Source organism: Perna viridis, chromosome 3 (assembly GCF_037379345.1).
Source record: "Perna viridis isolate PV_CMFRI_1.1 ecotype Kerala chromosome 3, ASM3737934v1, whole genome shotgun sequence".
Taxonomy (NCBI): domain Eukaryota; kingdom Metazoa; phylum Mollusca; class Bivalvia; order Mytilida; family Mytilidae; genus Perna; species Perna viridis.
This window is the reverse complement of record NC_142447.1, coordinates 32,113,602-32,141,519: the sequence shown is the minus strand read 5'-3', so window position 1 is coordinate 32,141,519 and position 27,918 is coordinate 32,113,602. Positions and strand designations below refer to the sequence as shown.

The window sequence follows — 27,918 nt, the reverse complement described above, 5'->3', positions numbered from 1 at the left end:
CATAGGAAAATGAGAAATCAAATTCATGTTTGTCATTGAGCTTAGTTGATAACTTTTCTCGATGTAAAAATTGAGATTAAAAGCAGATTCAGTGTATTTGGAGTGGTCTCGATTTCAATCAAATATAAGAGTATCACAAAATACATATATCTAGAATAAACATCATCATTATAACTTACTGTATCAAAATGTGTCTTTATTATTAGAGTATTTTTTTGTAAAGTCTGTTTCATAAATATATAGAAAAAGACCATCAAGTAGGAGTTCATAATATGTGCCCATCGGGATGCATACTATTAGTTAAAAAAAAACCAAACAAAACTGTACAAAAGTATTGCCCCTTTAATTATGTTAAAAAAATTGTTGAATACTAGATATAGAAAACAAATTGAAAATTCACTGCACTCCATATTCAGTATGTTTTAAGTGCCCTTGATTTACATCCACCACCGACTGACAATTGCTTATATGTTATATATGTGTGACAACGTTTTTATTTTTGAATTAATGATTTACCCGGAACCAAAATGCCTGGAACAAAATTTCCGTCCACGTACCACCCGGAAATTTTGTACATTTGTACACCTAAGTCACGTGACGTCGCCATTTTATGTTTACGGGTCCACTGGCCCATGTTGTGTATCAAGATTTTCTTGTTTACAGAAGCTTTATATAGAATTATAAAACATTCCATAACGGCCCTGTAAAGAAACTTTTTCAATCGACATGTGGAAGATAAGAGAAATTACAGATAAAGTGTAAGTTCAAAAGAAATTCGTTAAATTAACCGGTGAATTTCTTGACAATTTGACAGCCGAAAACACGTCTCAGTTGTTGTACAAAAAATTTCCTGTATATTGAAGTTAAGTTCCAGAAGGAGATGTGTTGACGTGTAAGATTTTTTAATAAAGCTTCTTTTTTCTCTTTTTAACTGCTTACTAAAATGGAGATCATAGATTTCATTAAGGATAAAAATCCTTGATTTCAATTTGTTTTGTAACTGGAAGTACATTTGTAGGTTTTGTATGATGATGTTTGGGGCTAGCAGCAGTCTGCCCTTTGGTATGAGGGTTTCCTCTTCATTCATTGAAGACCAGTTCAATTGGAGTTGTTGTCTCTTCGACATCTAGTGATCTACACAATACCTATTCTCGTTATATTTAATGTGTTTTAAAAGTACAAATATGTATACTTGAAGTTATACATGAGAACCACATGTAGTGAGGGTCAGATCTCCCTTTTTCAGAGGTTTACTAACTCATCTCCAGTCCTACTGCTTTGGAGATCAAACTCCCATTTCAAAAATTAAATTATGATAAAATGGTGTAATAAAATATATGTTGTAAAGTCAGTTGAAAATCAAATGCTGGAACAATTGATATCCAGTGTTCCAAATGTAACAATACAATCCATATATTGGTTTACTTCCAACAGGTTAATTAACATATTTAAGTTCTTCTTTAGGATAGAACGTAGGTGATGATAAGGCCTAATAAAAAAATATCATGGTTCCAGTTACCTGACCGACCTTAGTTTTAACTGCTGACCCTAGACATTTTTTCCAAAATGAATTGATAAAAAATATAAAAATGACCGACTCAAACCGCTGTGTCTTCGGCTAATCCAAATTTTTTTCATAACTTTTCTGGATCATACTCAGTATTTACAACAGTAAACGACAATGGCTGGGCACTTGCTTCTAGCTGTGACAACAAGGCAACTGAAGGTTGTAAAATCTTCTACTTACCAACCTTATTTTATAAGAGATAATTAGAACCACACTTAATTACACTACAAGTACTTTACTACAACTTTTTTGAGGAGCTACGTTTGCAGATCTGGTAATCAGTGTTCAGTGCAGTGAAAGAAATTAGCAGTAGACCTAGGGACTGAGTCGATGTAAAATCAAGCAGGTCTATGATGAAATTGGCTCAAGTTGCTTTTAAATGGACAGTGTCATCTATAGAAAATTATGATGGTTCTTTGTTGACAAAAAATTCAGTTTCTAACACTGTCAGTGACATAAGAAAAATATAACAAGTGACTTTTTATTGATGGCAATCAGATTTAAGATGGACTTTATATGAGTACAATAGTCTTTTTAGGAAATCTGAAATTTGTACACCTTGCAATGAAGAGATTCTTTTTATTATACTCCCTAAAAGGAAGTTTGGGGTATATTAGGTTCACCCTGTCTGTCTGCCTACAACTCCACCTCAGTGACTTGCAGGACTGTTATTAAACTTAATGGAGTGTTAGATTACCATATTTGGATGTCCATATTGTCAGGAATTTATGTTAAAAGTAATTTTGCAGTCATATTCTGTCATTGTGTTGTCAACAAAAAAAAAAAAATAGTACTGATTGTGGCTTGGAGTTGGGTGTTCTAGAAATGGCAGCAATAGTGTATGTCAGAAGTGCTTAGTCTATACACCATAATAATTGTGTCCAATATGAATTGTGTGTCCACATTGATCCCCAAATGTAGAGGGTTTTGCAATTTATTCTATGAATGGAGTATTAAATGTTTGAAGGCTTTATTTTTCGTCCATTCAGTTCAGATTTAATGAAATGGAAATTATATGAAAAAAAACTATCTTGACTAAAATTTGGCAAAGTTTGATTTTTGTGATTTTCCAAACCATGCGAATTAAGCATATAATTTGAACCTCACGAAAATTTCCTGCTTTATGGTAACTTAAATACATGCACTTAGAAACAAGTAAATGACACTCAGACGCCGCTTATATTAGGAGCATGGACCAGATGCCCGTAAGGATTACTTCAATAAGCGTTCTTTGCTTTATTAGGATCACTTGCTGAGATGCTCTTAGGAAATTGTTTTGAAAGTGTTTCATAATCAATAGTCATATTTTTTACAGCACCAATGTGGTGATGAACTATTCTGAAGTTGAGACCAAAGTACGAGAAGCAACAAATGATGATGCTTGGGGTCCACATGGTCAGCTTATGCAGGAAATAGCAAGATTTACATTTACATATGAACATTTTCCAGAAGTAATGGGAATGTTATGGAAGAGAATGTTTCAAGATAATAAGAAAAATTGGAGGAGGACATACAAAGTAGGTGAATTGTTAACACAAAATATGTTGAAATGCATTTATCACAGGTACTAGTGCATTGAAAGTATTTAGAGGTAGTAAACTTTATACCATTGCTAATGCAATTTATTACCAATAATATTGTGTGACTGGTCATCTCATGGATTTCAATTAATTTTAACGCAATAGTGGACAGTTAGGAAGTATTAATCAACAATAAATATTTATTTTATGATTCTCTTTTCTTCTTGCAACAAAATCAAATGATTATGAATGTCTTCAATTCTACTCATGATCTGGGGTCAAAGGTCACTAAAAAATTACTACCCAGCAGTAAGATATCACACAGCAACCGCTTACAGAATGCAACATTCTACAGTTGGCTATGCCAATGTGGCCAACCTCCTTTCTATCTGTCTAGTTTCTGTGTTATCTTCTGGTGACTGAGAGGGGATTTAGTAGGTACTATATGATCAAGACCTATCTTAGGAACAGGCTCAAGGTTTCATCAATCAATTCTCTTCTAAAGATCTGTCTCCTTCCTTCTGATTTGAGGAGTTTTAGGTTGAAGAGGGTTTTTGAGATTGGTGTTTGGCAAAGGGCAGGAGGCTTTTCTTTTATTTTTTGAGTGTCAGGTCTTACCATAACAGTAGCTTTTGTCAAATAGTAGCTATTTTTAGACTGCATGCATCAAAGCTTTGTCATGATGTAAAAAAAAATTTCTATTTTACTATTTTTCTAATACATGTAGTAACTATTTTATTTTATTAAGTAACACATGTTTTCTTATAGAAAAGTAAGTTTTTTTCTTGTAACATTTATTGTATTTATTGTAATGCCTGTTTATGTAAACTTAAAATGAATATATTAAGAGTGTTTATGTCTTTAGTTTATGATACTATTGACTATTTACAAAATTCTGCTGCCCATAATATGTCGTTCGTGCTCTACGCAAAAGTGACTAAAGCCCTCAAAATTCTAGCAAAAACCCTGATGATGGCATAATTTCTGTTATGACAATGCATTGCAGATTTTTCATGGATGTCTTTTAGGTAATTTTAAATAAATCTTGTTTCAGTCTTTATTGTTGTTGTCATATCTTATAAGAAATGGATCTGAAAGAGTAGTTACAAGTGCTAGAGAACATTTATATGATCTGAGAGGTCTAGAAAACTTCACATACACAGATGAACAAGGGAAAGACCAAGGCATCAATGGTAAGTCCTGAAGACCAAAGTAAAAATGGAGGATGGTAAAATGAAATATTCATTTCAAATAACATTAAAGGCTGTAGGAAGAAGAGTAAAAAAAGATCAGAGAGAAAACATTGTACCAAGGGTGTTATTATGCGAGGTGATACCATAACATTTCTGTAAACCATAAAACTTGTACAGGTATATGATGTTTATGATAAAAATATTTGATAAAAATATTTGATAAAAATCAACAGAATAAACACATGTACATGTATGTATTTTAAACTTCAGGAGCATGAATTAGGTTAAATGAGAAAATTGTGTACTGAAGATATTTTCACCTCAGACATTTGTAGCTTTCCAAATGTCTTTGTATTTCAGTGAGACAGAAAGTTAAAGATCTGATAGATTTTATCCAGGATGATGAAAGATTGAGAGAAGAGAGAAGAAAAGCCAAGAAAAACAAAGATAAATTTATAGGAATGTCTGGTGCTGATGGAAGCCATGGTTCAGGTTACAGTAAGCATAAAAATAGGGTTCTAGAATACCTTCTATCGAAAGTTTTATATTTTTGTGGTATCAAGTGAGTGAGCATTGTTTGAAGTTTTTCTATTGCCAATTTTTTATTATAGTCAATTGTCATAAAATGTTATTTAAAAAACATCAGAATGCATTTGATATTCTAGGAGATATGGTATATTTTGATTAACTCTTTCTTAAATACCCGCAAAAAAGCAAAGCATTTTATTTTTATTGTACAAATGTGTAATGATTGTCTCCTAATATAAATAGTATCAGTTTCAGAATCAATGATGTACTGAGCTGTAGTTGATAAAGCACTTTTAAAGATGTTACTTTGCTATCATAAAGTAATGTTATACTGATATTTCTTTTGTTAAAGTTTCATTTACATCTGTGTGCCTAACAGCATAATTTTATTGTAAATGTTCATAAAATTAGGTAGCAATTTAATAGACAACAGAAAATCAATAACATTAAGAAATATTGCAGTCACATCTTTAATACTTAATTTTCTTGTACCATTTTTTGTAGGTGATAGATATGACGAGGAGCCAAGGAGAAGGGGTGGCTTAGATGATTTTGATGAATTTGACACAGGTCGTAAAAGTATAGCTGATGAAGCTGTTGATAAGGTCAAAGGTCTATGGAATAAAGTTCAAGGTCGACATGGTCCTGAAGATATCGTTGACTACAGGTATTATCAATGTCTTAAGCGTAATGTAGAGATACACATTAAATTACAATGTGTGTTTTCTCATCTATTCTCTTTCCTTTTTGTAGTCAATACAGGTAGTTTTTTATTCATAAATTAAAGTTTCACAGTTAATTATCAAAGAAAAGTAAGGATAGAAGAGTGGTACCTTTGTATTTCATCACATTATGATTAAAAATGTGTATGTATGTTTGAATATGCTGGGTAGGATACCATTATGTTTAAATTTACTTCATGTCTTAGTTTGGAAATGCATGTAACATTTATTGTGTTGATAAATTTGAATATCTATTTTTGAGAAGTACACTTCTGATTTTCAATATATGTCATGTCATTAAGAATAGAAGTTGTACTATTTCATCTGGATTTCATCGTATACAAATGTACTTCATCCTATTTGTTGAAACAAATATCTCATGTTCATAGATTTTATTGCTTACGTAGACTGCCTCAGCACCATTTATCTAATCATTAATGAATGCCATCTTTTGAGTAATCTGAGTTCTAATTGTAATTAAAGTGAACTCATAATTAATGGTTCTATAATTTCCTGATTGTCTTTATATGATTAGTCTCTCTGTTTCAGTGATTCCAAAGGTCTATCAGACCAAAGACAATATCCAGTCTTCTGTTTGGTCTGGTAATAACTTGGCAAATGTGATATTGCATATTTCATGATTATTGGTGAAATGTTCGGTAAACACAAGAACTTTGGAATCACTGCTATTTCTGCTAAGTTTTTCTTTTTAACGAATGTCTTCCGAAAGCAATAAATCTAAATTATATTTGCTGTACGCCTTTGTACATGAATAAACTATAGAAACAACTGGGTAACAATAGAAGATTGACTAACTACTTTCTACTAACCCTTTTTGTCATTTGTCATTGCTTTACCATAAGTCCTATATTTTAGCTCAAACAGGTCCCAAGCTCGTAAAAACAGCCTTCCTGATTTTAGGTGAGAAATTAGATACTAACTTACTTCAAATGACAAAAAATGTCTGGCATGTTTTTGATTGGCAAAATTCTGCATATGCTTTAGAGAACAGTTAGTCATGATTGTACTTGTTCATGTTTGTAGGAGAAGTAAGTTTGTTCTTTTCTGTTTTGTTCATATTAGTCAATCATGAAGTCTGTATGTGTTTTGTCAATGATGTCACAATTCTATGTAGAACATTAGTTTTTAATGGTTCTTTGGAAATTTTTTTAAGGAAAACCAAGAAATTTATATTTTATTACATGTATATATCAAGATACCCAGTTATAGCATGATTAAGATTTTTTACCACCTTTTTCTATTAATTTGTGCTGTAGCATGGATTTGATATTTCTGGTACATTTTTTCAGTTGGTGTTCAAATATTGTTTACCAACCAGCAGGGGAAGACCATAAGCCGTAAATATTTTCTGTGCATGTTGTCAGTTTTTATTCATACCATATTTTGCTTTAAAGCCCCTATGAATGGACTTTCGCTTTTATTATAGCTTCCAAGTCCACAGTGTTGTATTATTTTTATTTCAGTCTCATAATTTATTGATATTTGACTGAGTCCTTATTTTCATTTTATTTAGGGAATAGGTTATGCCCTATTTTAGTATCAGTTTTTGTGGTTAAAAAAACTTTTATTGTTTACTCGTATAATATACTTTCGTCTTTCCATCCATCTTTAACAATTGGGACAATACCTCAAAATGCTTCCAGCCATTTCCTTAAAACTTTGGTAAGTCATTTATTTTCTATTTTCAGACAATTACTTAAATTTGACATAACAATTACCATGAAACTTATTTGAATTATTAATTTCTATTGATATAAGCTTTCTTTTGATATGAAAAAAAATTATGATGTGAAATACCAACTTAGCGGCTTTATTAACTAATGAATAGAGTGATTTCTGACGAAAAGCCTGAGTCACTTCCCACAATTTTCATGAAATTTAGGAGATTGTGTATTCCTATTGCTTCTATCGTTAAAGACAAACAAAAATAGCACAGGTGTATTATGCAATGATGGAACAGCTCTTTATTCCCAAATAAAAAGTCACCTACATAAGTAACAGAATAAATGTAATATTGAAGCATATTTAGTTAGCACCAGATTGGTGTTACCACACATTCTTTTCATATTACGGGAAAGTTTTTTTTTTATAGCAGCTTCCATTTTGCCAACTTGTGGTCCCAGTTTTTTTCTGCTTAAATCAAGTGTGCATTGTATTACTTTTTTAATGCAAAATATTAATTTGTAATTTTTTTTTCAACATGGTCATATCATACTTAGACAAAATATCACATGTATGCTGGACTTTATGATTTTTATTATTGCCATTGATCACTGAAATTCTTTTTTCAAATCATTTCCATTAACCTAGCTATTCGGTGCAAGGATAGAGAAAGGATATGTGTTACTAATGTTAGTAAAAGGTTTGTATGGTACTTTACCAGTACTGTCTGTGTTGATTTAATGCAGGTTTAACCTGTATGTGGACAAAGTTTAAAGTGAAAGTAGCCTTATTGATGATGATAAAAGTTCTAGTAGACTTGGAACTACTTGTTTGTGGATTGAGTTGTTCCATATGTGCAGATACTTGAAAGTAGCTTAATCTACATTCAGTTTATTTTTCTCATTTGGAACTATTCAGACATTATGCCTGCAGTAACTCCATATATCTTGGAAAGTTCTGCTGGGTGTCACACTGAAATCAGGCTCTCAGTGCATCTAATATTATATCTGAAATGTATGTTTATTACCGTTATGAGGATTTTGTTCTTTATGAACATGGCAATTTTAGCAGTTATTATTGTACTCTGTAGTATAGGTAGATGTAGTTAAAAATATACTCATGGAATAATTACACATATATAACTATGTACTTTAATTCATGGGCTGATCCATATTTGCTCAGGTGTCATCCAATGATTCCCATATCAGCCCGATACATAGTCAAGATCAGATATTGGTCAAAGGATGGTGTTTGTCAGATATGGATTATCCGATGTATGAATATTTTGTATAATTCCAACGATAAGCAAATAAACCAAAATAATATTTTTAAATCCTATTTTTATGTAAGCAAAAAAAATTTAAAACAGCAAAGACAGAGAATTTGATACTTATCCAACAAGAGGTTTATTTTGATAAGTATAGTAAATATTTTAGTGATAATAAAGATACATGTTACATTGTGAATTTTGAATCACATACATGTGTATCATTTTCTTTTGATATCCAAGTGGCAAATTACCTTTTATCATTCAATCAGTTTTGGTTGCTTAAATGAAATCTGTTGTTTAAGGTGACAATTGAGCCCTTAGTCATATTTGCTGCAGAAATTTATTGTTAAAGGTGTCTCAAAATCATGATACTTGTATGAGACGCACCTAGGGTTTGTAAATACTGCTAGATTACTTTGGGTTTATGCACGAATGCAAGACATGTATTATTAAACATCAGATACATGACAATGTTATATAAACATATTTTATAGGTTGGTTGGCCAGTTTATTGATTACTCCTGTTATTTTTTAGCTGCACTTTTTATGTTGTTACATTTGATATACGTGCTTTCAGTATTGTAATGTAAACATGTATTTTTGTACATAAAATATGGCTTTGTCCCATTTTTTCATGCTATTGTCAAGTTAAATATTTTTCATGGAATATTCATCACTTTTCATCATCTTGTAACATTTTGCAAGCATAAGATTCTGTCCTGCTAATTACTATTAATTTCATTCTTGAATTCTTGTTAAATCTTCTTGTGATTGAAAAGAAAGGATTTTTAAACAGTAATCACCAAATTATTATTGGGGTAGAACATACACTTTAGTTTAATTGATTCAATTCAAAGCAATTAATTGTTGCTATAGATAAAATAGTGTTTTAAGAGTTCATTTTATTTTAAATCATTTGCTGAAAGAGAGATGGGTCTTTAAAAATTAATATCTTACAAAGCAAATGTACAAAGTTATTCAGTAATGCATATAAGATACAATATTTTGCTGTTTTTGTTGTTTTTCAAGAAGTAGTTTTCTGAAATAAAAATAAAAATATGTTATTCAATTTTTAACTAATGAATGTTTTTTCTCTATGTAATAGAAGGTGGTATGAAAAGATTTGTGCTGACCATTTGAAAGATTATTTAAGCACCTGTGTAATTTAAGAATTCTGCTGTAATTCAAGATACTGATACTAAAAGGAAATAAAATTCATTGTATTTTGAGGGTGTACTTATTTGTAATGATTAAATTCATTTCAGATTAGATAATAAGTGAGATGTGGTTTTATTTTACAGTGATGACACAGATAATAGATATGATGATAAATCAGACAGATTAGATTTTAAAGATGAAGAGGAATACACATCAGTAGAGAGAACCCATACTACACATACAGAGAAAATCATACAACGATCAAAATCAGGCAAAAAATTAGATCTTGGTGCAGCTGCCACCTATGGAAAGTCTAAAACTCCTGATACTGTGGTATGATTATTTTCTATATTAAATAGAAAATGAGTCATTAAAGATGTTTATATATTTACTAAATATTTGAAATAAGGTTATGGAAAATTTTAAACCAAACTAAGCCAGTTGAGGAAATGTTTAATTTGTTTTCATTTTAAGTGTGTCATAGGCAAAAATAATATTTGGAAATAATTCATTTATTATTAGATACAAGTATTGATGCAGTAGTAGAAAAAAGAACTGATATGGTGAAGCGTAATAAATGCCCCAGTGATAACATAGATCCAAAACAGTAAATACTTTCAGTAGTAATAAAAAAAATCTTCAACAAGTGTAAACATGCCTTTAAGTTAGCTGTGAAAGGCACCAACAGCAAAAGTTACAAAATCCACAGCAACAGAACAATGACAATTCTTCGAAATCAAACTAAAAAGTAATATAACAACACAAAGACACATTAATGACCAACATCTCCTGACTGTGGACAGGCACATGAAATCTACTGTGTGGTTTAACTAGTTTAAAAAGGCCATAACCTTAAGTAATTTTTTTTCAGTCTCAGTCCAGTAGTAATGCTCCTGACTTGATATCTGGGTTTGATGACTTTAAAAGTTCTAATGATTTTAATCCTAGAGGTACAGCTACAAATAATACAGCAGAAGGTTTGTGTTACAATAAACATATAGTGTTACCTTTTGACTAACTGAAAAGGAGTGATCACATGGACAAAATATTTAACCACTACAATGGTGGATGAAACTTTCATACAATCTTTAATTCATATCCCTTTTGTGCGCCTCTTATTATGCCCCCACTTGCAAAGTGGGTGGTATATAGTGTTGGGGGTGTCTGTCCATCCTTCTGTTACACAGGGGGACCCATCTCTTACCTGTTAATCCTCCTACACCACTGAATGGAATTGAATGAAACTTTCACAGTATCTTACTACATGTTCCTATTGTGTGCCTCTGATTTTTGATTTTGATTTGAACCATTTAGGGAGTTTCACATAGCTTACATGGACTTATTCATTTGTGGATATAGGATCATGGGGGACCTATCTCTTATCTGTTACTCCTCCTGTACCACTGAATGCAATTGAATGAAACTTGCACAGAATCTTTTTGACATGTTCCCATTGTGTACCTCCTTTTTCAGGTTTTGATCCAAATCAATATGGAGGTGAAAAGGAGCATGTTATCATTATTAGGGAATGGGGGTTATAAAGTGGACGAGTATTGCTCACAGTTTTTCTATTTTCAGTAGCATAATTACTGCAATACTAGCATTTTATTATCTTTCATTTTTTCTACAGTTTCATCAAATGGTTTTGCTGATTTTTCTCAATTCCAAAGTGCTTCATCACCCACAAGGTAGGTGTGTTAAAATAGAAATTGATTCTAAGGTTGGTCATTCTCCAACACCTAGGTGTACATACATGTTATTTTGCTGCTTTTATTGAATCATTTAAACCTGTACAGAAAATAGAATCAATGACTTCCTTTAGGCTTATTGCATGTAATTTGTAAAAAAAATTGACATACTTTCTGAGAGGACATTCAAGTTAACATTTATTGTCCATTTTAACAAAGAAAATTAAGCAGCAATACTGTAGGAGTTCTTGTGTTTATTTAATATATAACCTTTATTATTCTATTTTTTCATGGCAGTGGTGAAGGCTTTGCTGATTTCCAACAGTTCAGTGCCACAACACCTAGTCAAAATACATCTCAGCCAACAAACAACTCTGATCTATTTGATGTACTATCAAGCGGTAACACATCTTCTCCATCCATGCAGCCGTCCAATACTCCCATACCACCCATGAACAATATGTCACAACCAATGGGAATGAATTCACAAGCAATGATGTCAATGTCTTCACAACCAATGAACATGTCCCAACCAATGTCCAATTCAGGCATGGGACAGCCAATGTCTTCTCCAGGCATGGGACAACCAATGTCTAATCAAGGCATGGGACAACCCATGTCTGGACAACCAATGAATATGATGAACCAGCCTATGAATAATCAGAATATGGTAATTCTATATAATGATTTGGGTTTTAATGGTTATTTTCATATTTTTTTATATGATGGCAAAAAAATTGGGGGTCATCTAATCATATCATGCTGTCTTTGTCATCAGGCATCAGTAGACAGTTTGGCTTCAGTTTCCAGGCAATAACTTGAGTATAAATGTATAGAACTTATACTATAAAGTGCCTGTTAAAGGAAAGGTGGGATTGAATTTGGGGGGAATGACGAACCGAGTTGGAATAAGTGGCAAATACATAAATTTATGTGAATGAATCTCTTTGAAATCATACCAAAAGGTGCCATGCCACTAAAGCTAAGCTTGGATTAATTTGGGGGGTTGTCATTTGAGTATTAAGGAATTTGGGGGCAAAAATGGGATAAAAACAAGCATTATCATGATATCTAAACAATAACTTGACTATATGTGAATGGATCTTTTTGGGTTTTGATCTTTCAGGATCAAAATACCTTACGTCACCATTCTATCACTGGAACTTCCCTACTATTTCTGAACACTACACTTAAATGTAGTCCAAATGTAATTCCTTTTATATCATTTAATACCTCTTTTATAATAAGTAAATATGTTTCTTGCAATTTATCTCCTGAATAGTATTCTATTATTTATGCAAATAAAATTAAGATAGATTCTTCATTTCAACTCAAGACTTGAGGGGACTCCTTTTTGGACTTGAAAGATATTTAGTAATAAATTTACATTTAGGGAATTTATTTCTTGCAGTTGTGTGTCTTGAAGTATAAAATGTGTTTAATATTTTTATTTTAACACAGTTATAAGTCAAATTATTGATCCTATCATTAATATTATACCATTTATAAACAGGAAGTGAAGCGCATTGCTTTTATCCAAGTAAAATTGGTGGGAAAATTCAAATTGCTGAAAGTGTCCAGTTATTGAAAATCTTGTGTTACGGAAATTATTTTCTTCAGCTGATATTCATTTTATTTAAGTCTAATTTTTTTGTAGGATAAATACTCCGTTAATAAAGCTTTTGAATGTAAATGCACATTAACTTATGGATAGATTTAAAATTAGGGAAAAAAGGTGAAATGGAACAAAAATTTGTAAATGTGTGTGAAAATGATGTGCAGTATAGATTGATTTTCAGTTTATACATATTAAAAAAGTACATTTCTCAATAGTATTTTAAATGCAATGCATTTTCACAATTTTATTTAACATCATATAGTCTTTGAAATTTTGTCAATGCTACAATTTTCAAAAGAATCAAAATCTGCCAGTGAGTCCTATCAGCACTTTGTTTAAAATTATACCACTGGGTGCCATACTACAAAAAGGGCTGAGATTGATTGTGGGGGTTGTCACTTGAACAATATAGGAATTAGGGGTCAACAAGCATTGTCTTGATATCTGGACAATAGCTTGAATGTAAGTAAAGGTCTCTTTGAAATTGTACCACTAGGTGCTATACCACAAAAGGAAGGCTTGGATTGATTTTAGGGGTTATGACTTGTACCGTGTGTGAATTAGGGCCCAACATATCCTTTGTAGATATCTATAGGGGCTAGTAAAATAAATTTACTCTCTCCCCTGTGTATATGTGTATGAATATCAGTAATTTAGTTTCTTTTCTTTGTAGATGGGTATGGGTCTTAACCCTGGTATGATGGGAATGAACATGGGGATGAATCAACAGGTATGTATGTTATACCCAGTGCTTGATCCCTACAAATAAAATATTTTACAGAGATCACATCATTCTTTTCAACTTAACAATTATAGTATTTCCTTTATGAAGATCTTTTTCAAACTTCAGATCTTTCTTAAGTTTTTCGTGCTAATACTAGAAATTTATATTTGTGTCAGATAAATACATAGTTCTGCATAGCATCAGCACTAGAATAAGTAATTTTGTCCGTTAAAGCAAATCTTTGGATCATGATGCAATAATTTAATTTTGATTGTCTGTGAGGTTTGATAGAGCATGTGTTTTATATACATGTATTTGTAGATTTGAAGTTCATGAGAATATTTTATATGTATAGGTATGTTCAATATCAATCTATGTTTGATTTGATTTCCAGGGAATGTTTCCACAGCCAGGAATGATGGGACAGAACATGGGTTATTCCCCTTTACAGCCTGGACAAGCAAACATGGTAAGGGTTGTTTAGAAGTTGTTTTTTGTGTTGTCATCATGTACTAGATGTTGTTTAGCTGCAGGTTTGTTAGAACAGGGAGAAAGAAAGAGAAAGATTAAAAAAAAATTTTTTTGTTTTTTATCTTTGTTTTGAACACATTAAACAGGAAGTGTAAGTCTAATGGTAGGAGATTTCCAGGTTATTATCTTCATATACCACAACTTTTTACTTTGTACCTGTATTCATTTTAACTGTAGGTATAGTCTCTCTGTCTGTCCATTCGTCATGGGATACATACTTTATGTGAGCTGTAACTCAATAGTTATTATTATTCAAACTGACCTCTGTGTTAATAAATATACGTGTATTTAAGATGTGCACCTTCTATTATAAAATTGACACACTTTTGACTTATGTATAGCCCAGATGTGTTATCTTTAAACAAGAAAAACTAACTTTCGTCTAGTTCACTGGCTAGTAACTTGTGGTTAGAAAAAGTACTTTTTTCATTTTTTGCTTTTTTTCTCTTTAAGATGGGAATTTCTATATTAAAAATGGTAATATATAGCCTTGCAGAACCTTGCTCTAATGCTCCATTTTAGAATAACAACAACCCTTAATTCAGGGCAGAAAAAACCTTTAAAAAAATGCAATAATGTGTCATCATCTTAACATTGATGGTCAAGTATTTGTAATATATTTTATTTTTTCATTGTACATAACAAGTCCACATTTTTAAGTAAATGTGAAAAGTTCTAATAAGACATATGGTATCTGTAATATAGGCTAAGACATCAGACCCAGTGAAGGTAGGTCTGTCAGCCATCTAGTCACAGATGGCATTGCATACATATCCCTGTCTTGTGCCATGCCTGTATAACCTATGTAGAAGAAGGAAGTATGTGAAACATGTTGAACCTTTGACATGTCCATGATTTCCAATGATATATGGGATATTCAAACGAGGAGTCTGATCCTTGTGCCATATAACTTTACAAATTGTTAACTATGAAAGTTTAATTTTTACCATAGGGTCAGCAATTTAATATTTTGTTGTCTGTTTATATTGCTGTCTGTGGAGAAAAGCTGAAAAAAAAATAAGTGTTAAAAGCTTATAAAATTGCTTTTTTCTCATATGACAAAAGCCTTTTCTTAATGTATAGAAAATGATGAAAGTTGTATGGCATGGGATAAAACATAACCTTTGTCTTGTCTTTAATGCTTTACTGTTTATCAGCAAAATATAACAGATATACTGTAGTTATTCATCTTTGATCATGTTATAAATGTACTATTTGTGTTGTAGATGTACACACAACCCTTCGTAAGAATGGTTTTGTTTTAGAAGTGTTGATTACTGAAGCATTTTATTCTATAGCGTATTAAGTAGCAGTCTTTATGAAAATCAGACAGGAGGTGATTCATGCATTTCAAAAACCCACCAACTTTACTTTTATTTCCTATTCAGAATCAGTTACAGACCACAGAATCAGTCTTAGTTTTTCATTTGGGGGTTGTGCTTTTGGGGTAAAAATTTATATAGATGGTACATGAAATTAGCTCTTTGCAAGAGTTATCATTCTTGATTTTGTTTGATTTGGTTGATTTTGGTGGGAGATAAAAGTATGATTTTCTCAAAAGTACAGATCTAAATACAGAAAGGACTACATGTATTGCCACATAAAAATATATCATGTGTTGAGCAAAAAAAAAAGCATTATCTGATCCATGGGTTTTTCCACTCCATGAATCACTTTTCCATAGCCAATGTCTGAATTGTATATGGACTGGTACTTGTAGCATATAGGTGTACATCAGAGATACTTCAGATGCTCTCCTCTTAAATCTTACTATTATTATTAAACTGGTGTATTTTCTCCTCTTAAAAAATTAGAACAATAGGATTGATAAATCGTTTGTTATAAATCACTCATTATGAATTATGATTTTAAAAAAAAAGGATGTTACTGGAATTATATCATAATTTTTTGAGAATTAAGCATGATTTAAGCCCAATGTAAATCCCATAGTCAGTAGTAAGTTACAAACAAAAAAAAAGTACTCCAATATTTTATTTTATTTGTATCAAACACCACAAAACTGAATTTTTTTCTTATCTTTTTAAAAGTAATTCCAGATGTACGACATTTTATTGTAACCAATGACAACATAGGTCATCTTGCTCAGCTTGTATATGTTATTATTGTTAAGAAGCTGTCTTTGTATGAATAATGCAAAATCTGAAAAATGTGATACACCCCAAAAAAGGCTACATATTTTTATTTTTGTAATTCAGTTGTTTTATGGGTCTATGCTATGAAATGTGTGATTATTCATTCAAATCTGCCTACTCTGAGGAGATAATCAACATTGAAAATCCAATAGATTCTATTGTATTTGAGTGTCATTTACAGAGTTATCTCCCATAATTTTGAAATCTACAGAACATTCTATATAATTTTTATCTCCTAAGAACAAGGGTTATATGAAAAACTGAATGTTAATGTTTACTATGGTAATTCAAACGAAATATCAAAAATAAAAATATGTAGGTGTATTACTCATGAATCACATTTTGCATGATTTTCAGCTGGAACACGACTTAAGAACTAGTGGACATTCCAGATTGAACCCCGAACAAGCAATGTTTTATCCAGAAATCTCCAAAATCCCCTTACACCACATTGAAATACATGTACTATAAATTCAGAAATTATTGTATTCATATACAATTGTTGGTTTTTTGTCATTTTAGTCAAAAATTTATTTCTAATTTTTTTAAGTCTTGCATCAGTATTTTTTAAAATTTCATTATGTGAAGTTTAAATTCTTTGAATATTTTTTTACAATAATTTTGGAATTTACAGCAGTATAAAATGTTGTGAATGCAGCTTATTTTAAGTTAAAATTTTGCTTTACTTCCACTCATTTTCTGTACTTACTTTCAATTATTTTTTTCCAGCTTTGTGTTTTTTTTCTTATTATGTACTGCTTATTTGTTTGTGCATTTAGACTTATTACAGTTCTGAGGTAGTAAAGTGGTATAACTCACTGACTAATTGGTAGTTTTATCATTTTGTTTTAATGTGTGAAAAGATAAGTTAACAATGTACTAAATAGAATTACATTGTTTAAATTGTGGATATGTAACAGGCTAGCCTCTCTAATTCATAACATCAATGATCTGGCCCTAATAACTCTATCTGTCTCTGATATTAGGATGTTTTGGATAATTATTTGATGAATTGATTACGAAAACACAATAAATTGCCATGAAAGATTATGTCTGGTGTAAAGATTGATTTTGTGACATTCTGTAATAACAGATTTTGTAAGATAGACAAATGAAGGTACAAGTTAATTATCTGCATGCCGCATGATGCTGAAATCTCATTTTATTGATGAATGACTTGATTAATTTTTTCTTTGAATAAGTTTTAAATGGACATTAACTTATTTTGACAGCAGATTTTAAGATACAGATTGAATTTTTAATGATTTTTTCTTGCAGTCTTATTCAAATCATAATTACACATTTTTTTAAGGAAAGTAGGCAATCAATAGATATTTTTATGCTCCCACGCAATTTTCCAAATTACGAAGAAAATATGTAATCATAATAGTAATTCTATCTTTCGATCAGATTGCATATAATCAAATAATTTGCAGATTTAACTGTTTATAGATAACATTGATAAACTGATACAGTCAAAATGCCAGAATTATAGACTACTTTTCTCATTTGAACAATTTTACAGGATTTAAAAAAAAAAAAACTGTTTATTTAAATATTCTACACAATGAAAGGGTAGCATTATTATTGATCTTGAATCTCCAGTGTATAGAGTTAGGTAATAAAATCGTCAGTTTATCAAGGTCAAGTTTGATCCTGTAACCTTGTGGTTGTGGTGTAATATAATGCTTTATTTTGATATTCTTGAGTTTAGCATATTACTTGTTTTGATTTTTCTAATTATTGTTGAGTTTATTTTGTTTAACTTTCACCCTTTTTTGTAAATTCTCCATATTTTAGCAGACGACAGTTTCTAAGGAAGAAACTGTATCTAGCACTGAGGTCAAGGTTTGTTTTTCTTCTCTCTGAGCATGGTGACGGAGAAAAATTCATGACTTTCTCAGATGCAAATCAAATTAAAATGAATATGAAACAAAATATTTTAAAAATTATATTGAATTCTGGTTGATTATAACTACTGTATTCACACTGTTGAAATAAAAGAAATACAAGACAGAAACCAGTAATACTTTTCAATATTTATACATAATTTATTGTACCGTTTCATGCAATCTTTATTTATTTTGGTTTCTATTTTCTGATCAATTTGGAGTTTTGCATACATTTTAACTTTCATGTTTATTTTATGTCATCTGACTGAGTCATTAAAACCAGAGCTTGGGTACCCTATCAAATGCTGCAGTTTTTATTTACAAACAGTTAAGTAGCAGTCTTGGTAAGAATCATGAAGATTCTGTAATATGTGATTCACCCTAAAAAAGGCTGTACATGCTTATTTCTGTAATTAAGTTGCTTTATAGGTCTCTATGATGAAATGTATTATATATTCATTCCTGTCTGTTTGCTCTTAAGAAATTATTCATGTTGAAAATCCAATAGTTTCTATTGTATTCTAGTGTTAATTAAAGAGTTACCTCCTTTTTTTGGAATTCTACAGTACATTCTATACCTAAGAACAAGGATTATATGAAGAGCCACATGTTGATTTCTGTTTACTATATCATTTAAACAAAATATCAAAAATAAGAATATATGGGCTTTCCTACCATGAATTACATTTTGCATGATTCTTATCTGGAGTTCTACTGAAATGAAACACTTCTGCATGCTGTAAAGCTGGAGAATAAAGTAACCAAAACAATTAGACAATGGTAAAGGAATGTTCTGAAATATAGGTATCTGAACTGAAATAAGAAAAACTGCAGCATTTGTTGTTACATGAATTTTTGCATTAAAATGCATGGATATATACATGATATACTGCCCCTTGATTTATCAATGTACAAATGCTAGCTTAGTTTACACACAACATTTTGATGAAGATTTGTTTATCAATTACTCTTTCCATGTCACATTGTTACCTACACGTGCCTGTATGTTTATGTCATGATTTACAGTTGATGAGTTCTGAAGTTAGATGTACATGTACCAATATTATATATACCATTTGAATGGAATAATACTTATTGTGCAGTAAACATGGTCTGTCAGTATTCTTAAAAGGTCTTTATCTTCAGTGAATTCAATGTACAAGTAGACATCATGCCTTAAATTTCTTCTAAAAAATCAGCCACAACAAGTTTCTGGTGCTTTGATGATCAAAAGCTAATCGTGGTCATTAAACACCATATTAACTTTTAACATTGAATTTAAAGCATGTGTTAAATGACGGAGGAAAGATAAAACTGCATGTTCTGTTGTTAATAGAGAATACTACTAATGACAAAATTTTCTTTTCAATTGTTATGGACCCTTTATTTTAGGCATTTTATTTCTCATTCTTTGTTATTCCTCTTAAGGAGAAATTAATACTATGCATGAAGAATGTAATCATGCTTTACATGCTGTCTTAAAAAATATAGATCTAATATCTGTCTGAATTGTTAAGACTTCATTTACTAATTGTTAGTTAATTGGTTTTCTACAACTCTTTTTTTTATAAACTTTTTACTACAATTCTTCAATTTTTGATTTTCTGTAAAGTCATTGAAGTTGGTGTGTATTTTTCATTTGCTTCTCATTTTCCTTGCAGAAATGGCAGCTTTACAGTTTTAATAGTTCTGAAATGTTCTCACACATTATGATTTAACAACTACTACATTCTTTTTTTCCCTAGAAGAATATGAACACATGGTCAGATGCAGGTAAAGTTAACATCAACGTAGATTCCCTCAATCCTGCAAATAAATACCAAAACAAACAACAGCAACCATCAATGAACCAGCTACAACAACAATCAAATCCAGGTTAGTAAGGTGCTCATGTTTCTAGCATTTGTAATGTGCAGAACTTACTATAACACACAATGTGTGGATGTGTTAAAAGTTCAAACAATCACTTCTTTACTACAAACATCCTTTTAGAAATATGTCACAACAGAATGATTTTGGGCCATTCATGTTTTAGAGTTGCCTCCCTAACATATGTAATACCTCTCCTTTATGTAAGTAAAGTGGATGGCAGGCATATTGTATCTGCCCTCTCTGTCTGTCTGTCATTCACAATTTAGTGAGTGTAACTCCTCAGAAACTACTGCACCAAATTCATGTTACTTTGTATGTAGTTGTGCATATTACTAGGAATTTATGATCCACTGAATTTTGTGGGTGTTACAGTGCAACCTCTGTAAACCGGCCATCACTGGGACTGACGAAATCGGCCGGTTTTCAGAGGGTCCGGTTTCCAGAGGTACCATGCTCCGGAAACTGGTTCCGGAAGTATACAACTATGATTAATCTATGTCTGCAAAATACCCTCATTTCATTTTTAAAGCATGTTGACGGTTTGTGCAGTGCATTGTATCTTTTCAAATGTTTTTTTTGTAATACATGTATGTTTCATTGAATAAATATTTATATCCATGTTGTTGTTATTTTACAAGTTTATTTATAGAATACCATAAATACATCGATATCGGGGGTCACTGACCTTGAAATACCTGTATATCTGTGTCAGCGTTTAACTTCATGGGTTTAAAGACAAATTAAAAATATACATGTGGTAAACCACACCGATCATTGTGTGTGCAAGCTAAATTGCCTTTTAATCATTATCTTTACAAGCCGATTTGTTTTAATTATTATGTTTTGATGTTTGATAATTACATTTAATTATGATTTGCACCTGTATGACATGTTTACGTAACAAGGTAACAGGGTAAATAGTCTGGCGGCAATGGTTTACATGTAAAATATGTCAATCAATAATCAATACACGGAGTGACAGGTAACACGGTTCACCGATTTCTCAGGTAAACAGATTTTGTCGGCCGGTTTTAAGAGGTCAATATTGTATGAAAACATATGTTTCATACCAGAATGTATGGCCGGAATTCGGAATTTAGAGGGGCCGGTATTCAGAGGACTTTTTTACTTTAATATATAGGCGTTAATTCTGGACCAAAAATAAATGTACGGTTTTCAGAGGAATCCAGTTTTCAGAGGGGCCGGTTTATGGGGGTTCCACTGTATACTCCTTTGAACTTTGGATGGGGGAGACATTACTTAAATTGTAATTCCCAGTTAGGAGAGTAAGTTGCCCTTGCTTGGAAATATTTCAAGATGGTATATTTTAGTCCTATGTTAAATATCTAATGTTTAATATGAAGTGGCAGAGTCAAGTACGAAATAAGACAGAAATAACACCTACATGTGATAATTGGTACATGAAAATGGTAACTACAGATATTGTATGGGAAATAAACAATAATATTGTTTGTTTTGTTGCAGGAATGGGAATGGTGGGTAACCAAGGCATGATGGGAGTGAACCAGGGTATGGCTGGTATGTCTATAAACCAACAACCAGGAATGATGAACCAACCAAGACCAATGATGGGAGGAAATATGGGCACAGGTATGTAGTCAGAGTTCTTGTTGTGGCTACTGTATTTGGATTTTTTATGATACAGATTTCCTAAAAGTAGTTTGGTATTGATAAGAGTAGCCATTAATAAAGCTATTGTATTTTTGGTACTGATAATGAAATCTGCAAGACTGACTTGCTGCTTTCAATTAATTTGGAAAAGCTTTGAAAAGAACTACATTGAATGATTTTATTGATTAGTAACCCTATCACACAACTTTTTTTGTGGTAATTTTTGATAATTTAGAAGTTATGAAGTGCTATAACTGGTTCTGGTTACAATAGTCATCAGTTGTCTCAAAGGACAATGCCTTAAAAACCTACAATATCTGATGATGTCTCTATTTTTAATTGATTTTTAGCAGACAAGTTTTTATGTAAGAACTAACACTTTAAACAAACTTCTTTTTATTATGTTCTAGCCACTTCACATGTACAATAATTTAAAGGTCAAAGTTGATGGTGGTTGAATTTTTTGGCATTTCTCTTGTGAGACATTTTGGTTTACTAATAGAATTTTGTTTTTTTTTCTGGGAGCTGGTTGCATGTCTTTTATTTCCTATGATTTCTCCACCATAGATGTTGTAAAAACAAACCTTCAATTTTGCAAGTTAAAGTTTATTTGATTTTTTTGTAAGCTTTTAGACTTATTTTGTATTTATGTATTCTTGAAATAGGAGTAGGATCTTATAATTAAAACAAATGTTACATGAAGAATTTGTAAATTGTTATATGTGTATTGGTTTTTGGATTATTTACTTTGGTTATGGACCAAATACTAATAGGATAAGTAATTGGATATATTGAATTACCAAAATATAGTCAAAATACAAATTTTATGACGGGCAGAATGACCTTCCAAATCATCAGTGACCTCAAATAAGGTTAATGACACAAGACAGATATAACACATGTGAATTATTGAAATTTATTACACAGGGAGCATTTGATAATTCACTGTATCCATATAATACTGTGAAAATACTAGTGTTCTTGGGTTACCAATTTTTGTGGTTTTCGTGGATAGGCCAAATCACCAAATTTGGTCTCAACGAAAAGGATATTCTCATTGATGAAAACTCCGAAACCATGAATTGAAGAATCCACATATTTGTTTCTTCCTCAATCCACGAAAATTGGCATCCACAAATTTGTTTCTTCCTCAATCCACAAAAATTGGCATCCACAAATTTAAGTACTAAGTAACTTTCACAGTAACGACACATCTTTACATTAACTTTGATGGAAAACAAATAATGTTGTAGTTCATAAAGGTATACTTTAAGCAAAGGAAGCTGTGATACTGTTGTGCCATTCAAGTTCTTTTATATTTTATAGAAAATTCAGTTTGTTTATATCTAGATATAGATAGTATGTTGCTCCATTTGTTCATAATTTGATATCTATTTCAGGAATGGGAATGCCTGGTATGATGGGGGGTATGTCAAGTACAACAGTTGGAAGTATGAATATGATGGCAAATGTCACTGCAAATGCTGCCTTCCAGAAGAGGACTGACCAAGCTTTTAGTTCATTTGGAAATTTTGGAAAATGAACATTATTTCTGTTGTTGTTCTACATTTAATGTCAATTCTAATCGTAAAACAATTGCTCAGGTGACCATATTTTAATGATGATTTCATATTGAAACTTTTTTTCACTCACTGTTAATGAATGGTAAGTTCTGTAATTAGACTGGTCTATTTTGAATTTATTCTTTGTATTTGCAAATTCAAACATTTGTGTTTGTATTCATGAGTTTAAGGAGGAAGACCTAGGGTAAGGGACATAACTCTTACGAATAATTGATATGTTTGTGCAAACCATTTTACATAAATCTTATGCAAGCAGCCAAGTAAGTTAGATAGATTCCATTCTGTTTCCAATGAAAACTTGACATGTTGTGGTTGTAACAAACATATCACTGATTTTAAGACTAATATTCTTTAGCCAGGTCTGCCTCCTTAAGTATACATGTTGAAAATATCTGTAGAAGCCCACTGAGTTGCTATGAGCATTCAATTTATTTGAAATGCTAATGCAGTTGTCAACAAAATTAATTCAACATCAAGTCGCCTTACAAACTATCCAATTGTCACGTGTAGCAAAATTATACCCGTCAGGTATGTTGGAGTAGTAGAGCATTGACTGATTTATGATGTCAATTTAAGATGTATATGTATGATGCAGCATGTCCATACAGTCACATTTATTTTATGTATGTTTTGTTAACTTGAGGTTTCAGTTGATTATTGTTTTTGTTGTATCTACTGAAACCCCATATTTTATTTATTCATAAGCCTCCATTATGCAGGTACATTATGTTCTTGACTTATTCTTGGTTAATTTCAAAGTTAATTTTTTACTTGATACATTAATATGACATCGACATATTTTATTGCTTTTTAATGTGGTTTGTAGGTTATTAATGCTGTTTAGAACTTAAGACTTGAAATGTTATGATCTGTGAAAAAATATCAATATTAGCATAGCTTTTCAATGTTGGTAACTTTATTGTATTACTGAACATTTTGTTCCAACACTTCAGATTGTTTAGTGCTATGCGTCATGATCATTAAATTCCCCAGAAATTTCAAAGCGCCAACAATTGATATTTTACTTTTGATTGCTGGCAGAAAATCAGAATGACATTTTGACAGTAATTTAAACATATTTTATCACTGTCAAACAATCAGTGTTTTCATCAAGTCATTTGTCATAACTCTGTGGTATATTGTTTAAAACTCATAACCGTTATGACATCAGTTCTCATTTGCAATTTAAACAAATCTAATCTTGACAGATTCAGAATTAAATTAGATTAATGACTTTGTGTATGGCAAAATAAACAGTAGAACTATTATGTAATTCTACCATTTCACTGTGTAACCTAATCTACATTTGTCTCAGATCTAGAGATTCTGTATTATTTGCGATGTTAGTCGAAAATGGTGATTTCCCTGCAGGAAATTCTAATAGGGGCTGCCAACGACCATTTGCTAAAAACCTTCGAACATTTTAAAAAAAAAAAAGTATTTTAGTATAGTTCTGTGTAAATTATATCTGAAGGTCTTTGAAATGTTCAACTGTCAAAACTTGTTAAATTATTGATTTAAGGTAAAACAGATGTGAAGCTTAGACCTGATTTTAAAATAATTTTAATACTCATTGCTGGGTCATGACATTATTCCACTTTATACAATACATTAAAAAATTCTTGATCCATACTATTGTTTTAAAACAGGCTTAAGAAAAAGACTTGCAGATGGACTTGTTGCTACATGTATTTTTAAATTATTATGAGGTCATGTACATGTATGATGAGATATTATTTACTACTTAAGCTACATGTCTGTGATACATGTACTATATTGGGGGTAACAAGTATATAAGTGCTACTATATATATTTATTTTGTATATGTTAGACATACATATTAGTTTGTGCTTATTTGAAAGGCATTATTTTTACCCATAATTCAATTTACTGTAGATAAAGGGAAAGATCAACATTGATATTTATTTTTTTTTTAATTTTCTTTCGCAAAATATAAACTTGCCCTTCACAGTTGAAGGGCTGGTTTATAGTTGAACTAGTTTTTGTGATTGTTTTAATTTAAAACTGCTTTCGAAGGCCTGCACAGTATGGCTAAGTAACTTGGTTGTGAACTACTATGATTTTAGGCTATTCTTATAATGAAAGGTACTCAATGTTGTATTTTTGATGAAAATGTGCCTCCACACTTGCGCAATTGTCTACCTCCGTGTGACAAATTACTTTACTTCTGTCAGAATATTTTTTAGCCATTCATAGTTCTGGTCTTACATTCTACATATATAGGACTTAGTCCATTTTAATGATGCAGGACGTGATTTGTTATGCTTTTCAGATAGTTCTTATTTCTTTTCCTTTTTATTTGCTTTTGCATATTTAGGCTATTCCATATTTGCTTCATTTAATGATTTCAGAAATCAAGAACTTATGTTTTTTTCCTCAAAAAGACCAATGTGTCTTTTAAAATCTTCATTTGTAGGACATTGTAATTAATAAAAGACAACTGATGCAGATAAGCAGATAACCAAATAAGTCTGCAGATTTTAATAATAAAGTAATTATTTACTGCTGGAGAAAATACAATGTCATGTTTTATTTATAGGTATTGAAGTTTCCAGTTTACATAGTGTTAATGTGAGATATTGGTTTTTACAGTTGAATATCATTTTTACAAAGTTATAACATGAAATAACATTCCATGGAGATTTAAATATGACATCTCAAAAATGAGTTCAATTATAATTTTGTTATTTATTAGGTGTATATTTACTGTGAATATAAAAATGATACTTGTGTTCCTTGGGATCTAAAACTTAGACCAGATTTTTGTTTATGTGAATAATAAGACAAAAGGTTAATAAGAATGGCTTATGTTATATTATTGATATGGTACACTCTGTCTGGATTTGCAACTTTGATACTACACTTCTAAAGTAGAACACAAAAAAGATTGAATATATTTTTTTTTATCCATTGATTTTTTACCTAAATGTATCCTATTTCACAATGTAGGAAGACTTTTGATATATCAAGCTACATGTGTGTATATTAATTTAGGCCATAATAAAAAAATCGTAGAATTTCATCCAGTTTTGTTCAAATTTTGGGGTGGGTGTACAAACATTGTTTTTTATCAATTTAGTGAAAAATGGAATTTGGAAAGAAATTGACCTAAATTGGGCAAAAAATCAAAATGAAATACTTTGGGGATGGTGAAAAATCAGGTTTGGTGGGGATGAGAAGCTAGGATTTTTTTATTTTGTCCTATGGTGAAGTTTGTCAATAGTTGTTTGATGGTTTTGTACCAACAATATTTGTTGAAGGTTATGTTGGGAATTTCAAGTGAATCATGTATATTATACAGTTTATAACTATTATAAACAGTCCCTGTGATTTTATCATTGTACATACTAGATAAATATTGTATACATGTGTACATGGAAATGAAAGGTTAAAAGTGCAATTATGTATAGATGGATGGTGTGTATGTTTAAGATCAAATTAAAGTCAGCATATTATTGTCAGTCTTTTTCTAGTCTTATGTGATAAAACTGAGACCAGTTCTATGTATAAATATATGTCCTGGATTATTGCTGATTTTTTTGGTTTTTGATTCTTCAGAATCAGTATATATTATGTTGCTGGTTCATCACAGGAACTTCCCTACTTTTTCTGAAAACTACACAAAAATTAGTCCAAATGTAATTCCTTATTAGCTTATCTTGGCAAAGGCCAGGTGGTGAGCTATTGCCATCACTTGTTGTCCATTGTCATCGTCGTCGTTAACATTTTTTCAAGTCTTCTCCTCTGACACTACTTGACCAATGGGAACCAAAAAGGATATAGTGCATGGAACTGATGAGAGGATTTTTGGTCCATCAAAAAGCTTGGCCGCCATGATTAAAAATAGAGCATAGCTAGAGGTAACTCAGATATTTTTCGCATATATCTCAAAAACCGTGGATTTAGCCGAATTCTGACATGGGGGTGAAAGTGGTTCAGCATGGTGATATCTATCTCGTTTAAAATTTTTGTGTTAATCTTGTAAGCCTTTTTAATGGTTGCCCTTTTTCTTTTTTCTTTTTGCTATTTTAATGTTATTTCTTTCAACAAATCTTCTCTGACACTACCAGACCAATTAGAACCAAACTTGGTATGAAGGGTGTTCTGCAAAGAACTAATGTGGGGATTTTCGATCCATCAAAAAACATGACTGCCATTATTAAAATAGGATATGCATGGGCCTCAGACAAACATTTTTCGCGTATACATTGTACCTTCTAAATTCTGTCGTGGATAAAAATGTTCAGCATGATGAGATCTATCTGTGGTCAGTTTCTTTTTGTTAATCTGTTAAGCCATGTTGGCTATTTCCACGGTTTTTTCCCTATTTTCAATTATGTTACTTTAGAAAAAATTTCTCTTCAGAATCTACTGGACAGAATTTAATAATAATTGAAGTGATTGTTCCTTAGGAATGAGCATTAGGAATTTTTATCAAAGAAAAATATGGTTGCTTCAAAAAAACTGAATGTTGCTTATAGAGTCAGGTGAGCAATTCAGGCTCTTTTGAGCCTCTAGTTTATGGATGAAGTCCAAAAACTTGGAAACAGAAAACAAAATTCA

General features: G+C 31.2%; 1 protein-coding gene across 31 annotated transcripts; it reads left to right on the top strand.

Annotated features, from left to right (window-relative positions):
- Positions 1 to 587: 587 nt before the first annotated feature.
- On the top strand, positions 588 to 26,816 carry LOC148621884 (clathrin interactor 1-like). 31 transcript variants are annotated; one of them, XM_088576687.1, is made up of 18 exons: positions 598 to 758; positions 2,883 to 3,084; positions 4,142 to 4,280; positions 4,641 to 4,778; positions 5,313 to 5,475; positions 6,407 to 6,451; positions 6,841 to 6,888; positions 9,785 to 9,974; positions 10,513 to 10,618; positions 11,272 to 11,329; positions 11,627 to 11,999; positions 13,621 to 13,677; positions 14,066 to 14,140; positions 15,429 to 15,446; positions 18,159 to 18,203; positions 19,996 to 20,122; positions 21,602 to 21,730; positions 23,152 to 26,816. In XM_088576687.1, exons 1-18 carry the CDS (start codon positions 727 to 729, stop codon positions 23,292 to 23,294), a joined length of 2,088 nt encoding a protein of 695 aa, XP_088432813.1. In that variant the 5' UTR covers positions 598 to 726; the 3' UTR covers positions 23,295 to 26,816. The 31 variants fall into 31 exon arrangements, with proteins under 31 accessions (XP_088432834.1, XP_088432813.1, XP_088432811.1 ...); XM_088576685.1 differs by having other exon boundaries at positions 19,993 to 20,122; XM_088576686.1 differs by having other exon boundaries at positions 18,156 to 18,203.
- Positions 26,817 to 27,918: the final 1,102 nt, after the last annotated feature.

Bases quoted from the DNA above. Each gene is read 5' to 3' on its own strand.
- LOC148621884 (XM_088576678.1), top strand. From the start codon at position 727: ATGTGGAAGATAAGAGAAATTACAGATAAAGT. The intron at 4,779-5,312 runs GTAAGCATAAAA...CATTTTTTGTAG, and splicing joins AAGCCATGGTTCAGGTTACA to GTGATAGATATGACGAGGAG. The intron at 5,476-6,406 runs GTATTATCAATG...CCTATATTTTAG, and splicing joins GAAGATATCGTTGACTACAG to CTCAAACAGGTCCCAAGCTC.